The sequence below is a fragment of the Ovis canadensis genome, chromosome 8 (assembly GCF_042477335.2).
Source record: "Ovis canadensis isolate MfBH-ARS-UI-01 breed Bighorn chromosome 8, ARS-UI_OviCan_v2, whole genome shotgun sequence".
In the NCBI taxonomy this organism is placed as follows: Eukaryota; Metazoa; Chordata; class Mammalia; order Artiodactyla; family Bovidae; genus Ovis; species Ovis canadensis.
In genome coordinates this window covers 65646010-65664301 of record NC_091252.1, presented here as the reverse complement: position 1 = coordinate 65664301, position 18292 = coordinate 65646010, and the positions used below count along the sequence as shown (strand labels likewise).

General features: G+C 36.9%; 1 protein-coding gene across 3 annotated transcripts in view; it reads right to left on the bottom strand.

Moving 5' to 3' along the window:
- The window catches only part of LAMA2 (laminin subunit alpha 2), a 681429-nt gene that overhangs the window by 285220 nt on the left and 377917 nt on the right, over positions 1–18292 (bottom strand). For all 3 annotated transcript variants that reach the window (XM_069598353.1, XM_069598354.1, XM_069598356.1), the window contains exons 15-16: positions 9142–9253; positions 3003–3116 (exon numbers count right to left, since the gene is read on the bottom strand). In XM_069598353.1, the coding sequence (XP_069454454.1) occupies positions 3003–3116; positions 9142–9253 (226 nt within the window). The remainder of the gene's footprint in view (positions 1–3002; positions 3117–9141; positions 9254–18292) is intronic.

Sequence of the window (18292 nt, the reverse complement as noted above, 5' to 3'; positions counted from 1 at the left end):
CTTTAAAAAACAAGATCATAAAACTGACTATGTTTTAACCATGTTGAAAATGGTTTTTCTAAAACTCAACTGAAAATCTTGTACAACCCAGAGACCCTGATTTGCTTTACTAATTTGGAAGAAAAATAACATATTTCTTGCATTTCCTAATGTCATATGTCACTGAATGGAAATAATAAAATTAATCTTAAAACTCAACTGTTTTTGTAATTGAAACCATAAAACAGTAATAGACCACAATACAATGGAAACTCAAACTGAAAAAAAGATGAAAGGTTCACTCTGATGGGCTGGTGATTTTTATAGGTATCCTGCTCCAAAGTGCTCTCCAAATGTCTTCTCACATCACTTATCACAAGAACAATGACAAGGAGCAAGTATGCAATCTTCCCATGTGACTTGACTGTTTCTTGCTGCTAAGTCAGTTCAGTCGTGTCTGACCCCATAGACATCAGCCCACCAGGCTTAGGTCACTTCAGAAGTACTGCAAGTCAAACTGATCTTTCAATATAGGTCCACACTATAAAAAAGGTCTGGATTTTGGTCTGATATCAAAAAATATTTCAATTTATTTCTAATTAGATTTCAAAGCCCAAACTAACTAAAATGTAGCTTATCTGGGAAAGTTTCAAAATTTTTTGTTTAATGTAATGCTGGGAGGGAAAGCATAAATAATTTTTTAAAAAGAAGCTAAATGTAGAGCAACTGAATGGTCAGATTGCTTTTGATGTGCAGCACTTAAATATTTTTATAATTGTGGATCATGTTAGAATTAATATGCTCAAAATGGGACAGCATCATTTAGTTATTAGTATCATTTCAAATAGAGAATTTGGAAGTCTCCAGAAAATATCTTACATTATTATCTATTTATCAGCTACAATGGAAAATTCAGAAAACATGCCAGATTAAGGTCATTAAGGTCAATCATTAAGGTCTCTGTTGCTTCCCTAAGATCCATTGCTTATTTGAAGTAGCCTCCTATCTCCTTATCCATGAAACAAATTCAATAAACTAGAGTTCATTAGTAGAAGGTCTCAGATAAACACTGATTCCCCTCACTTCTTCCCTCCAAAATTATGCTGGATGAAACTATCTTACTCTAAAACAATGGGCTTTCATTCTTTGAAATATCCTATAACCAAATGGACTAATAGCATGATTTTAGACTTAATCTTAATGAATGCAGCATGAAATATTGCTGTGGGAAGCATTATGAGTCTGTTATCATGAAATATTAATTTTTGTCTTTTTAGGTTGAAGTAAAACAGTTATGACCAACCTAGATAGCATATTGAAAAGCAAAGACATTACTTTGCCAACAAAGGTCTGTCTAGTCGAGGCTATGGTTTTTCCTGTGGTCATGTATGGATGTGACAGTTGGACTATGAAGAAAGCTAAGGGCCAAAGAATTGATGCATTTGAACTGCGGTGTTGGAGAAGACTCTTGAGAGGCCCTTGGACTGCAAGGAGATCCAACCAGTCCGTTCTGAAGGAGATCAGTCCTGGGTGTTCATTGGAAGGACTGATGCTAAAGCTGAAATTCTGATACTTTGGCCACTTCATGCGAAGAGTTGACTCATTGGAAAAGACTCTGATGCTGGGAGGGATTGGGGGCAGGAGGAGAAGGGAACGACAGAGGATGAGATGGCTGGATGGCATCACTGACTCGATGGACATGAGTTTGAGTGAACTCTAGGAGTTGGTGATGGACAGGGAGGCCTGGCGTGCTGCGTTTCATGGGGTCTCAAAGATTCGGACATGACTGAGTGACTGAACTGAACTGAACTGAACTGAAAACAAATCCATATCTATTTTGGGCTGAATATTTGTTTAAAAGTAACTCAATATTTTTCCCAAGGTACATTTTAAAAGACTTATTGCATAATTAAAATGAAAATCACTTAGTCTTTCTGTTCATAACAATGCCATTTGAAAAATCTACTGATCCACAAATTAAGGCTATCATGCTTTATCCCGCAATGCAATTAAACAAAATCTTCTATAGAGAAAACAGAAAGAGCATCAATAAAACTAAATGTCAAATCACATTGAAACAAAAGCCCGAATTTTCATTTTGGATTTTTCCCAGAAGCTTTTAAATGGAAGAAAAAGACTAGGGGAGGGGGAAGAATGAGCAAGAGAAAGAGAGAACATTAAGAAATACAGATAACAGAGGCTGCCTTAAATTCTACAGGGAAATGAGAATATGATATCCTCCCAAACTGGCACCATTTCAAATTGTGTTCCTGCAAGATTAATGAAATGAGAAGTGTTGTTTCAAGCTTCATGTCATATCAGACAATATAAAACTAACATGCCCTTGAGTTAATCAGAATGGTCTATTCAGCGTAATCTCCAATCCAAAAGCTTCTTAGAAGGATGGAAAGTGCTTCACCCTCTGTAGAGCTTTTTTTTCTGGTTACTTTATTGACTTAATAGTAGAGGAGTAAGCAGCTCTGGTGAATATGTGTTGCACATATTTATTATTTTTAATTTACACACAATGTTTTGAATTTAGTTAAATGCTGAAATTTTCCAATAAAAAAGAATGTAGTATGCCCTCAGTTTCAAAGTGATAAAAAAGTGTAATCATGCCTATTACAAAGGTTATATTTTACATTTTTCATATTATGGGGTTATAAATCATTTCCTGTTACAGAAATGCAGTCAATTTTTGGGTAGAATTACATGAGGGGTTGAAACCATATATATTTGTGGCAGATATGTATCCCAGTCATTAGTTATGTTTTATTATGATATATCTGATCTTAATTCAATCCTTAGACTAACGTGAGTAAACACTTTCTAATGCTTATCAGTTAGGAAGACCACATATGAAAGAACCTTCTCAGCTTCCAACTCAGTTCAATATAAAGATAGACGTCAAATCCCTTCTTGACTCAGGTGTTTAAGGTCCCAAAGGTAGTAATTGAGTTGCAGGGCTTATTGAGCTGATTTCAGCCCTGTCAGTCAGCAACGCCAATGGAGAAAGCACTTACCAGGCATTCTCCGGTGATATCATCACAGGATTCCGCGTGACCAAAGCACTGACAGGGTTCACAGATGCCACCCAAAATAGTGCCATTAACTCGTCTGTGCCTAGGCCAACAAGACTGAAAGGAAAATATGGTCTCAAGTTAGTCTCAGGGATTTTTTTTTTAAAGCTTACTTTTGTCTTCAGCAGATAAACATATTTAGGTAGCAAACCCAGCAAATGTCCATGTCAAAGCGTTGCCATTATGGAAATATGGCTACCAGAGCTATTCCTCCTGACACAGAGGCTTCGTACTGACCTTAGTGTTATTGGCAGGTATGAGATTAGAGGAAGCATTAACTTGATGACTCTTCTGAAATAGCAAAATAAAGCAGAGATATAAAGAATTGAACCATGACAGTTTCAAAGTGAAAAGCACAGACAAGAAAACGGAAGAAAAAGTATTGGAAAAAAGCAGCCAACATAAAGGGACTCTTCAGAACCTTAGCCTACTAGAGCATTTAATGTCTTGTCCAAGGATTGTAGATTCTCTGGAATGTCTTCTCTTTCTCACATGCAAACTGCCCTTAACTCTGTCACTTTCAGAAAATCTTTGCAATCAGCTGGAAAAAAGGTAGCACTCATCTTGCATTTGATCACCTACATGGCTGACTTCTGCACATATATAATTTATAGTTCTCATTCTCAACTTCCTCCATCCTATTATACTTCCTCAAATTTACACAAAACAGTTTATGACTTATTTACCATACATTCCTTAGATATTTTATTTTATGGTTTTATTCTACTAGAACTCTAGTTATATCCATCATTCCTTTTTAAAGTGTAAAACACTTTCTCATACAAAAATAGAATTCTGATTAGAAAAAGTATATTTGGGTCACAGAGTATCTGTGTGTCAGTGCTGGCTTTCAGTTCGCTGTCATGTTTAAGCATCCCTTCTGTGGGGGTCACTATCAGCTGGACAGGGCACAAAATAAAGGGGGCAAACACTGCTGCCCTGTAGGAGCTTATGATCTCCCTCAAGTTAAAACTGCATTTTGTGGGTTATGTACTGTATTTCTGGATGGTTAACTACAACATAGTATATCATGGAAAGGCCTTTTTTTTCCTAGCTGAGAGTGGAAACAAGAGAGAAACCACTGAGGTAATAAAGAATATAGAATTGTGCTGTGTATTGTTGGAAATGTTCCTTCTGCCTCAGGATATGAGGATTCTTAAATTTGAACATCGATAGCAAAGATATAGAAAAAGGATGATCTGATACTTTATATCCTAAAGGAAAACAAAAGCAACTTTCTTAATTTGGGCAGTATAGAAAAGAAGGCGTCAATTTTGTAACCCTTTCTAATAATTTTTTATCATTAAAAATATTATCACCCTAGACTCATTATAGAATAGATTTTGTAATGTAATATATATTTCTAAAAACTGGTGAAGCCATATATTCAGAAGGGAGTAGATATTAAGGGTGTTGATAGTAGGGAGAGAATCGATTTACTGTTTTGAGGAAAAATATTCATAGAATTGTCATTAATAAGATATATATTATATACAGGTATATATATAATATATAAGGTGTATATATATATATATAAAACAAGGCATATATATATATACACACATATGTATCTGCAGATATATTACTTTTCCTACATCCTCTTTAAATTTCCCAACTCTTTACACCTCTCTCTTAGCCAGTGATTTCATCTGATTAGTCACGAGAATATTGAAGGCAGTGGAAACTATCTTTCCACTACCAAGTACGCAAGCACAAGCCCATATTTCCATTAGTCATATTTCCCTCTGGAACAATGGGGATGAGGCATGCATAATTCCTTATAGTCTCAAAGGATTATCAGCCCACTTGTAATTGTTTTCCCAATATACCCACTCAGTGCTGCATCAATAATAGCTTTCCTTTCTCTTAGATCATTACTATCAGCTCGGAAATATGACTTGTATCTCTGTAAAAAATTAGCTAACAGAAAAAAAAGACAAAAATACTCTCTTAATATCCCATAACTTTCAGTTACCTACCTATTTTTTTCTTTTAGGTAAGACTGCTCTAAAATATCTTTTCTTTCTCACTTCCCTTCAATGGTTCACTCCATCCTAATCTGTCTTGTGTCATAATCACTGGGTTAAAACTGCTCTTGTCCATGCCACTGAATTCCAGGGAACCAAATCAAATGAATGATTCTACAATTAACATTTTATTTGATCTCTCATCAAGCTATGGTTTAGTTGATTCCTATCTCCCTCAAAAGCCCTCTTCTCACAGCTTTCGTGATGCCACAGGCCCAGGTTTCTGCCCATCTCTCTGCTGTCTCCTCTGCTTCAACTCCCTTCTCATGGTCAGGAGCTCTTGGGGGCTTAGTCATTTTCTCTTTTTTCCTCCACACTTGCTCCCAGGTAATTTTATTCAGCTGTCTAGTTGATGATTTCTTCCAAATACATACCTCTAGACCAGACAGATATTCTGAGGTCAAGACCTACATATTCTAACTGGACATTGACAATATACTTCATAGCTCTTTCAAACCTAATATTTCTAAAATGGATTGTTGATTTTATCATCCCCATCACAGGTGTTCCTTCCCACAGTTTTCCTCAGATAAGTAAACGGCACCGCATTCAGCTGCTCAAACTTGACATCTGACTCATTCTCAAAACCATTGTTACTTTCAATGTTCCCGCGGCATGTCTATCAGTAAGACTGATTGGTTCTACTAACAAAATCTATTTAAAATAAACAACGTCTTTTCACATCCTCTGCCATTATCCTAATAAACCTCTATCATCATTACATTCTAACAAAATAGCATATTAACTATTTTATTTCCTGCCATCCCTGCCATGTACAGTATGTACTACACACTGTAGTTGTAATGACTTTAAAAAAAAAAATTAACTCAGATCATGGTTTCGTATCAAATGGCGACGCACTCCAGTCTTCTTGCCTGGAAAACTTCATGGACAGAGGAGCCTGTTGGCCTAGTTCATGGGGTTGCAGAGAGTCAGACATGACTGGGCAGCAGAAGCAGAAAAGTTTTCTTTCCATTGCATTTAGAATAATACTACAAATTTTTAATCATGCATGCAAAGCTCTGAGTGTTTTGGCTCCTCTAGGCGTGTCTTGTGCTATGCTCCCCTTGCTTATTAAGCTCCAGCCATACGTGCCTTCTTTCAGGTCCTTGCAGATTCCAAACTGTTTCACTTCCTCATTGGTTCTCTTTACCTAAGAAGACCCTAGAGCTCAGTTTAGATGCTACCACCTTAGACAGTCTTCCCAACAACCTCTCATAATATAGTCCCTTCCATCTCATCTTCCTACACCTGTTCTCAGAACCTCTATCAAGGCCCCCTGCTTGTTGTCTTCATGGAATTTATCATATTTATTTAAATTTGCTTTCTGACATATAGTCTAGTCTACCATCAAATGTAATGTCCTTGAGGTCATAGACTGTATGTGTATTGTTCATCACATTACCATCCACATCAAGAGTTTTGATCATCTCAGAATGCATGGTCATCAATACCTGTTAGCTAAAATGAAAGTGTGAATGCTTCCATGAAGTAGTTAATATTTCCATCATGTAGAAGAGGAAACTGAGATTTTAATTAAAACACTTTTTCAGTACCTAACTTTGCTTTTACTTCCTCATCTGTCCCACTTGTTAAGTGAAATGAACTATGACAATTCTAGGAAAGTATGGAAATATTTGAAAAAAATAAAATGTGTAGGGATTTATAAAAAGTAGAAATGATTTAAAAATTCTGGATCAACATTTATAGCTCCAAAGAAAACAGAAAAGAATGATTTATCATGAAATCATATAATCTGTTTTAGGCAAGCTAGAATTAAGATGTTAATACTTAGGCCACCTGATGTGCAGAGCCAACTCACTAGAAAAGACCCTGATGCTGGGAAAAATCGAGGGCAAGAGGAGAAGGAGGCAACAGAGGCTGAGATGGCTGGATGGCATCACGGACTCAACGGACATGAATCAGCAAACTCCAGGAGACAGAGAGGGAAAGCCTGGTGTGCTGCAGTCCATGGGGTCGCAAAGAGACAGACATAACTCAGGGACTGAACAGTAACAACAACAATGGTGTTTGGAGTTTACTCAGCTTTTAAAGGATTTGGGAATATCAGTGGTAACAAAACTAGAATGTCTGCCCTTTCAAACTCAGTAAAAAAACAAATGAAATTAGGAAAAGATGGATGGATAATAGTGAGCTAAGGGACAGGAAGCTTCAATAAAGAAAAGAAAGGATTATCAGAGAGTAGAAGAAATGAAGAAGCCTGAGAGAAACTCCAGAGTTTCAGAGTTCCTTGTCTTCTGATTCGATTAATTTCTTTTACGGATTCCAAGGTAACTTTATTTATCCATTATTGTGTGAGAAGCACAGGAAGCTTTTCTTATCCTTCTTCTGTTCCTTTGTTTCGACTCTTCCACACCCACTTGCTTCTCTCTTCCTACCTAATTGTTACCATTATTTCATTTCCAAGTCGAGATTTTTCTACCCCAGGACATTTTCTGTGACATCTCTCTCCACTGGAACTGATCACATCTTTGAAAGATTATTGCACTCATGTCCTGTACCACTTATTGGTGCCTTAATTCTATAGGGCCATGATCCTATTTATCATAAGTATGTGTTCTGTCTGACTAATGGACTGTTAGCTCCGTAAGAACAAGGATTGTGATGTAACCTTGATAATCCCCTTCAGCATCTAGGGCAGAATTTACCAAAGATTCTCAATAAATGTTCTGGTGAAAGAAAAGAAGAAATGAAATGCATAGCCATGAAATGATTCTAATACAGACAATTTCAGATTCAATGGGCATTTGAAATTTGTATAGAAGATGATGAAGAGTATTGAGAATCACCAAAGTGGGAATAAGTGTGAAAGCAAGAATATAATAAGAGTAGTTTATTTCAGTTGAAATAAGAACTTAGAGGTTCAAAGAGAGCTTTCTGGTTTGAAATAAAAACTACTAGGTTCTTAATCAAAGAATATGTTTCATCAAATACAACATATATTTTATATGTGAAATCAAATTTGGGTTGACAGAGCTAACTTATTTCCATTATTATTTCTGTATTCTCTGTATGAATTTTTAAAAAGTGATGGTGAATTACATTTAGTTTTATTTTTAGATAGTTGAATACAAGCTCAGTTAAAAAAAAAACACATCTGACATGAATATGACTCTAAGCCCTGTGTATCTTCTGGAAGCATGCATTGTTTTAAAGTATAAGAGAACTGAAAGGCAAGGCCTAGGGTATTTCTGTAAATGGCTTAATGGGGTAGTGTGCTGAAGTGGAACATCTTGGTACACTCAGATGATTCCTTAAAGGCACCATTTTTAAAGAATTTAAGCTCCTATTTATACGAAGCCCTGCCCTCTATCAGGGAAATGGTGCTTACATTTTTTGAGCAGATTTCAAGTAAAATCAATTTTCAAACCACCTACAACATACATAAGAGTAAATAAAAATTATTACCTTAGAAGGACACATTGCAATATTAAGGAAGGAACATTAATCTAGAATACTGAGACAACAATAAATATCTCAAACTTTAGGTGCTAAACAAATCAAAGACCTGTAGAAAATTTTCCGAATCAAGGTATTTCTTCCATATATTATGTTCTTGACATTTTAAAGATTGAGTCCTTCAGATGATTGTGAATTGGTTGTATTCTTAGGAATAAAGTAGAGAAAGAATGTGGTACATAGGATTCAAAAAATGGAGAAAGTGAAAAAGAAAAGAAACAGTGCTAAATTCCTCTCAAGCACTCAGGTGGAAATGAAGGAGAAATATATTGAAATAGTATTCAACCATCATTCATCCCATTTCATCAACAGATTAAAGAGAAAACAAAAACTTCCAAAAGCATTAGATTTTTAGCTATTATGTCATAAGGAAAAATATGATTTCAAGATGACATCATATGAGTAACACTCTATTTGACAGTTATGACTTCTGGCAGACATTGAAGTTCTTCAAGTAGTAAGACACTATCATTTGTGCAATCCTTGATGAAAAAACTAAATTCATTTAAAAATACTTTAATAGTTAATGCTGAAAAAACTTAGAATGCACCGAAGCTATATTCTTGCAAACTTACTTCACAGGAGGAGCCAGAATACCCTGGTGGACATTGACAAACTTCCACAGCTGTTGCAAAGCTTCCGTCAGTAGGATAGGGGACTGCAGATTCAAGGTCAACAGAGCTCAGCCTGAGCAGAAGGAAAAAGAGATGGTAAATAAGTAAAAAAGCTCCTAGGTGTTACATCTCTTGAGGAACAGCATAGGAACAATGATGTAAATATAAGCACTTGTTTATGATGAGAAAGAAGGCAAATGAATATAACTTGAAGTCCTGGTCATTCATCATATTAGGCAAAATCAGCCTAGTTAAAAGTGTTCACAAACAGTACCACAATCAAATGCTAAAAAGATATAAGACCATTCTTGCTCATTTCTTGGTTTTTGGCTATATGTTTTCCCTATTTTTTTTTTGAGATAGTCTAAAATCATAGTTGAAGGAATTTTTAAAACAGGAAATATTCATATGACTGACTTATTTTTAATAATTAAACTAAAAAAGCAGAGGGACACAATATTCAGTCCAATCTTTTAAATTCAAACAAAAATGAAAGCAAAGGAAAAGAAAGAAGTAAATTATTTTTGTTGCCTTTTCTCAGAAATAAATCTGCATATTAACAGGTAAAAGTGAAACTTTATCAAATGTTGTTATATTCAGTTCAGTTCAGTTCAGTCGCTCAGTCGTGTCCGACTCTTTGTAACCCCATGAATTGCAGCACGCCAGGCCTCCCTGTCCATCACCATCTCCCGGAGTTCACTCAGACTCACGTCCATCGAGTCCGTGATGCCATCCAGCCATCTCATCCTCGGTCATCCCCTTCTCTTCCTGCCTCCAATCCCTCCCAGCATCAGAGTCTTTTCTAATGAATCAACTCTTCTCATGAGGTGGCCAAAGTACTGGAGTTTCAGCTTTAGCATCATTCCCTCCAAAGAAATCCCAGGGCTGATCTCCTTCAGAATGGACTGGTTGGATCTCTTTGCAGTCCAAGGGACTCTCAAGAGTCTTATCCAACATCACAGTTCAAAAACATCAATTCTTTGGTGCTCATCTTTCTTCACAGTCCAACTCTCACATCCATACATGACCACAGGAAAAACCATAGCCTTGACTAGATGGACCTTTGTTGGCAAAGTAATGTCTCTGCTTTTTAATATGCTATCCAGGTTGGTCATAACTTTCCTTCCAAGCAGTAAGCGTCTTAATTTCATGGCTGCAATCACCACCTACAGTGATTTTGGAGGCCCCAAAATAAAATCTGAGTTTCCACTGTTTCCCCATCTATTTCCCATCAGATGCCATGATCTTAGTTTTCTGAATGTTGAGCTTTAAGCCAACTTTTTCACTCTCCTCTTTCACTTTCATCAAGAGTTTTAGTTCCTCTTCACTTTCTGTCATAGGGTGGTGTCATCTACATATCTGAGGGTATTGATATTTCTCCCGGCAATCTTGATTTCAGCTTGTGTTTCTTCCAGCCCAGAGTTTCTCATGATGTACTCTGCATATCAGTTAAATAAGCAGGATGACAATATACAGCCTTGACGTACTCCTTTTCCTATTTGGAACCAGTCTGTTGTTCCATGTCCAGTTCTAACTGTTGCTTCCTGACCTGCATATAGGTTTCTCAAGAGGCAGGTCAGGTGGTCTGGTATTCCCATCTCTTTCAGAATTGTCCACAGTTTATTGTGATCCACACAGTCAAAGGCTTTGGCATAGTCAAGAAAGCAGAAATATATATTTTTCTGGAACTCTCTTCCGTTTTCCATGATCCAGCAGATGTTGGTAATTTGATCTCTGGTTCTTCTGCCTTTTCTAAAACCAGCTTGAACATCTGGAAGTCACAGTTCACATATTGCTGAAGCCTGGCTTGGAGAATTTTGAGCATTACTTTACTAGCATGTGAGATGAGTGCAACTGTGCGGCAGTTGTAGCATTCTTTGGCATTGCCTTTCTTTGGGATTGGAATGAAAACTGACCTTTTCCAGTCCTGTGGCCACTGATGAGTTTTCCAGATTTCCAGTGCTGGCATATTGAGTGCAGCACTTTCACAGCATCTAATCTTTCAGGATTAGTTAGATCTATTTTCCTAAATTGTTTTAGGCCTAAATTAAATTCACTGCTTTCTATATTTATGAGTTTCATTTTACTGGTACTTCTGTACAGATCTGGTGATTTTAGCAGAGAGATTTGGTATCACTCGTTTTGAGAAAGAGCTGATTTGGCCAAATTGAAACTGCAATTACATAAAATGGTACATATGTACATTGTGTGTATGTATTTCTTCCAAAATATGCAACCAATATACATTCATAATTTAAATAAATGTCATCAATGTCTTATTGGCTTTTCACTTTTTTTTTTTAAAAGAAAATACAAAATCTTCATTGTTAAGGACACAAGCTCAAGAGCCAGAGAGATCAAGATTCACATGCTGTCTCTGACATTTACCAGTCCCATAGCCTGGGAGAAATGACTTAACATCTCTAGGCCTCAATTTTCATCTATGTATCAGAGTATATTATATACATATTTCATCTATGTATCAGAGTATTATACTCTTGTATAATACAAGAGTCCATACATAATGAATTGATTAAAGGATTAAATGAAAGAATGAATGCAAAGTTGTTGATGTAGTACCTAACTCATGCATGTGGTTATAAAATGCTAGGTATTTTATTAATGTACATTGACTGTTGAAATAGGATCAAAATACAAAAGAATAAAATTTCTATGACCTAAGCTAAATTTTTGTCATTTTAATGTATTAAAATAAATTTTAAATCAACTCTAAGAGCACAAAATTAAATGACTGCTCTTGATTCATAGATAATTATTGCTTTATAAAATAATTGATAGATCTCCATAACATCTAATATGCCATTATTTAACTATAAAAAAGATACAATGACTCTTGCTAGGACATGCATTTTTAGTTGCTTCCTTAAGAGTGGTGGTAGATTTTTATTGATTGATGATTCACAATTACCAAAGACCTTGCCAGTTTGAGAATCTATGTTGTAATCAAGCCAGAGAACAAAGTTAATAGGCTCATTGAATGCATCTTCAAAAGTGACAATCTTTAAGCTATAAGTTTTCTGGCAACAAGTTTCTAAAATCTCTGTTTTCATCCTGATTTTCCTAATCCTAGAAGCTTGATAGGGGCTTCCCTGGTGGTTCAGGTGGTAAAGAATGTGCCTGCAATGAGGGAGACTTGGGTTTGATCCCTAGAAGGGACCCTCTGGAGATCTTACCAGTCCCATATTGTGGAAGAAATGACTTAATATCTCTAGGCCTCAATACTGTCATCTGTGTAACAGAGATAATACAAGAGTCCAAACATAATGAATTGATTAAAGGATTAAATAAAATAATGAATGCAAAGTTCTTGATATAGTACCTAACTGATGTATGTGGTCATAAAAAGCTAGGCATTTTATTAACATACATTCACTGTTGAAATTGAATCCAAATGACTACATTAATAAACTACAGGAAGGTCCCCTGGAAAAGGAAGTGATGACCCACTTCCAGTATCTTGCCTGGAGAATCCCATGGACAGAGGAGCCTGGTGGGCTACAGTCCATGGGGTCATAAAGAGTCGGACACGACTGAGCCACTAACAACAACAAACAGACTTGATAATACCTTGGAACATGTATAAGTTCATCCATAATTGAGAAGTAGAAAAGGAAAATCATCTTGAAAGTGTAGAAAACAGACATTTGGATGGGAATGCTGTAGGTGCTGGGTGCTAGTTGGCATTGTCTAAAGACAAGTGAATTATATTCACCTACAGATTGACTCATTTGACACCATTTTTTGGATGCTTTCTTCTCTGGGGGCACAGTTTAGACAGCTTGGCAGAAGGTTCTAAATGGCAAGCATTAAAAATCACTGTTTTACAGCATTTGGGTTACATAGAGTTTTAAACAAATTTTCAGTCATTTTTCTCCCACCAAATAAACTTGTATATAAAGTGTCACTGGCACTATTTTTTGATCGAGATGAATTTCACATAACATTATCACTTTCAGGTGTCATTTAATACATTCACAGTGTTGTACAACCACCATCTCTGGTTCTAGACATTTTCATTAGCTCCCCCTTCCTCCTCCACAATAAAACCCTGTGTCTATCAAGCAGTCACACTCGATTCCACCATTTCCTCAATTCCTGTCAACCATGAAGCTGCTTCTGTCTCCATGGATTTACCTATTCTAGATATTTCATACAAATGGACGTATATAATATATGACTTTTTGTGTCTGACTTCTGTTAGCATAGAGTTTTCAAAGTTCATCTATGTTGTAGGACATATCAATATTTCATTTATTTTTATGGTAGCAATATTTTAAAGCCACTCAGTCTTTAGCATGCATACTCTTTCTTGATTTTTTTGTTTATTAATCTTATATTGATTGTCCTGGGACTATATCTATATATATAGATACAGTCTGACTCTTTGTGACCCCATGGACTATAGCCTACCAGGCTCCTGTGTCCATGGGACTTCTAGCAAGAGTACTGGGGTGGGTTGCCATTTCCTTCTCCAGGGGATCTTCCCAACCCAGCGGTTGAACCTGTGTCTCCCACATTGCAGGCAGACACTTTACTGTCTGAACCACAAGGGAAGCCCAATATTCTATTATTGTGGTATGAATATACAACATTTTCTTTATCCATTCATCTGTTGATGGATGTTTGGCTATTATTACTCTTTGACTATTGTAAATATACTGCTATAAACATTTGTGTATAAGTCTTTTTGAGTACCCATTTTTAATTCTTTGGGGTATATAACTAGGAGCGGAATTTCTAAATGTGGCAATTCTTAATATAACATAAGGTTTGCAAGAGTTACTAAAATAAAAATACTGCTTGCTTATGTTAACATGAGTTTATAAGCTAGTTATTAAGAAAAGAGATTCTGATGTGTCATCTCTAAACCTAGCCTGATCACCTCAATACACACTCAACACATTTTTATTGGATGGATGAATCTATGGATGGATAGAAGGATAGATGAATAGTGGGTTGACAAAGAGATAGATGGATAAATGGATGGATACAAGACTAAAAACACACGATAAATGAATAAATAAATGGTAATGGAATGAAATTATATTACGAGTAGTGAGTAACATACTCCAAAACAATACACTGAAGTTTAACATCCATATTTAGATGAATAAAATCAGACAAATGAAAGAAAAATTACTTATTTGATCTAACAAAAAAGATAAATTGAAAACTGTTAGCATTAGGACTTGAGGCCAAAGGCCAGAACTCATCTGAATTTATTGTGGCATCTAATTGCCTGCAACTAATGGACTGTCACATGACAAACTTGTATTTCTGATCACTTTAATTTCAGAATTAGATGATTTCATGATTACTATACTAGTTGATGAGATGGCTGGATGGCATCACCGACTCGATGGACATGAGTTTGAGGGAACTCTGGGAATTGGTGATGGACAGGGAGGTCTGGTGTGCTGCAGTTCATGGGGTCACAAAGAGTCAGACACGACTGAGCGACTGAACTGACTGACTGATGGACTGATACTAGTTGCTAGTGAAAGGACAGGGAAGCCTGGCATGCTGCAGTTCATGGAGTCGCAGAGTCAGACATGACTTAGTGGCTGAACAACAATACTAGTTGATTGGGCTTTCCAGGTGATGCAAAGAACCCGCCTGCCAATGCCAGAGACAAACAGAAGATCCCCTGGAGGAAGGCCTGCCAAAGCACTCCAGTATTCTTGCCTGGATAATCCCATGGACAGAGGAGCCTGGTGGGCTACAGTCCATGGGATCTCAAAGAAGACACAATGGAAGAGACTTAGCATGCATGCATACTAGTTGATTATCACATAAAAGACTATCACAGCTTACTAACCAGGAGCCTGATCAACTGTATATAGATATAGTCCCAGGACAATCAATATAAGATTAATAAACAAAAAATTAAGAAAGAGTATTCATGCACACTAAATTGAACTATTTTGAATCCTAAAAGACGATGCTGTCAAAGTGCTGCACCCAGTTCAGTTCAGTCGCTTGGTTGTGTCTGACTGTTTGTGACTCCATGGACCGCAGCATGCCAGGCTTCCCTGTCCATCACCAACTGCCAGAGTCCACCCAAACCCATGTCCATAGAGTTGGTGATGCCATCCAACCATCTCATCCTCTGTCGTCCCCTTCTTCTCCTGCCCTCAATCTTTCCCAGCATCAGGGTATTTTCCAAAGAGTCAACTCTTCTCAGGAGGTGGCCAAAGTATTGGAGTTTCAGCTTCAGCATCAGTCCTTCCAATGAACACCCAGGACTGATTTCCTTTAGGATGGACTGGTTGGATCTCCTTGCAATCCAAGGGACTCTCAAGAGTCTTCTCCAACACCACAGTTCAAAAGCATCAATTCTTCAGTGCTCAGCTTTCTTTGTAGTCCAACTCTCACATCCATTCATGACCACTGGAAAAACCATAGCCTTGAATAGACAGACATTTGTTGGCAAAGTAATGTCTCTGCTTTAATATGCTGTCTAGGTTGGTCATCACTTTCCTTCCAAGGAGTAAGCGTCTTTTAATTTCATTGCTTCAATCACTATCTGCAGTGATTTTGGAGCCCAGAAAAATAAAGTCAGCCACCGCATATGCCAGCAAATTTGGAAAACTCAAGAGTGGCCAGAGGACTCGAAAAGGTCAGTTTTCATTTCAACCCCAAAGAAAGGCAATGCCAAAGAATGCTCAAAATACTGCACAATTGCACTCATCTCACACACTAGCAAAGTAATGCTCAAAATTCTCCAAGCCAGCCTTCAACAGTATGTGAATCGTGAACATCCAGATGTTCAAGCTTGATTAGAAAAGGTAGAGGAACCAGAGATCAAAATTGCCAAGATCCACTGGATCACCGAAAAAATGAGAGAATTCCAGAAAAACACCTACTTTTGCTTTATTAACTATGCCAAAGCCTTTGACTGTGTGGATCACAACAAATTTTGAAAATTTTTCAAGAGATAGGAATATCAGACCACTTGACCTGCCTCTTGAGAAACCTGTATGCAGGTCAGGGCAACAGTTAGAACTGAACATGGAACAACAGACTGGTTCCAAATAGGAAAGGAGTATGTCAAGGCTGTATATTGTCACCCTGCTTATTTAACTTACATGCAGAGTTCATCATGAGAAACACTTGGCTGGAAGAAGCACAAGCTGGAATCAAGATTGCCAGGAGAAATATCAATAACCTCAGATGTACAAATGATATACTTATGGCAGAAAGTGAAGAAGAACTAAAGAGCCTCTTGATGAAGGTGAAAGAGGAAAGTGAAAATGTTGGTGTAAAACTCAGCATTCAGAAAACTAAGATCATGGCATCTGGTCCCATCACTTCATGGCAAATAGATGGGGAAATAGTGGGTAACAGTGTCAGACTTTATTTTTGGGGGCTCCAGAATCACTGCAGATGGTAACTACAGCCATGAAATTCAAAGACACTTGCTCCTTGCAAGAAAAGTTATGACCAACCTAGGCAGCATATTAAGAAGCAGAGACATCACTTTATCAATTAAACCGTCTGGTCAAAGCACTGGTTTTTCCAGTAGTCATGTATGGGTGTGAGAGTTGGACTATAAAGAAAGCTGAGTGCCAAAGAATTGACGCTTTTGAACTGTGGTTTTGGAAAAGACTCTTGAGAGTCCCTTGGAGAGCAAGGAGATCCGAGCAGTCCATCTGAAAGGAAATTAGTCCTGAATATTCAGTGGAAGGACAGATGCTATAGCTGAAACTCTGATTCTTTGATCACCTGATGTGAAGAACTGATTCATTTGAAAAGACCCTGATGCTGGGAAAGATTGAACGTGGGAGGAGAAGGGGACGACAGAGGATGAGGTGGTTGGATGGCATCACTGACTCAATGGACATGAGTCTGAGTAAGCTCTGGGAGTTGGTGATGGACAGGTCAGCCTGGCATGCTGCAGTCCATGGGATCGCAAAGAGTCGGACACGACTGAGTGACTGAAATGAACTGAACTGAAGTTACTTCAGTCATGTCCGACTCTTTGCGATCCTATGGACTGTAGTATCCAAGGAGAAGGAAAAGGCAACCCACGCCAGTATTCTTGCCTGGGAAATCTCATGGACAGAGAAGCCTGGCGGACTACAGTAAATGGGGTCGCAGAGCTGGACACTTCAGTTGAAGCAACTAAGCATGGACTGTAGTATAGCAACATTTTAAAATAGAAAGAAAGTAAAGGACTACATTAAGAAACAATTTAAAATGGAACAAAACAAAAATATTTTCAGTGAACTACCAACTTTCATTTGTCTTTGAAACAACAGCTGTTCCTCTCCTTAATCTATGCAGCCATTTTGAGCTATGAGAAATTTCAGCACTCAAACATCTTTCCCAGCGATATTCCACATTAGTATTCACCGAGCAGTCCCAATGTTCATTAGGTTCTGATATTTGTTAAATGGGATTTTAATGTGTTTAACAGTTTTTAGTGTTACTCTTGAAGAAGTCTGTGGTTTATTCTTTTTCCTCTTTCAATATGGTCATTTTCTTTTCTCGATACAGGCTGTATTCATTAAAATACATAATGCTGGTAGTAATAAAGTATTGTTGGAGATGCATGAACTGTTAAAGATTTGTCAAATGTTCTAGCTGGTTCTTTCTAATTATTATGAAAGGGAAATACAGATAAGATGATGGATGAAGAGCCAAGGCATAATTATATAAGCTATTATTGAAAATACTGGAATCATATAAGAAACATTGCCCTGGTACTGACTTAAAGAGTGCTCTGTATATTTTTTACTATATTTTCAACCAGAGTTAGATATATCATGCTTCACAAAAAAAGGAAGAAAATCCAAATTATTCTTTAAACAATAGGACACTTGATCTTAAAACTCTTTTAAATAATTATTTTTTAAATTCACTTTTTTTTTTTAATATAGAAGACCTCCATTTAATTCTACTAAATAAATGTTACTTTGGGTTTGTTACCATAGACAAAGATTTTATTATTGTTCAGGGGCTTTGTTCTATTTCATTTTTTGATGCAACACAAGATTATGACCTAAAATTTCCTTTAGCCTCTGTCTTGTGAAAGTTCCACAAAGTACTACTCAGTTAATGAAGTCTAATCATTTTTTGTCTCATACCT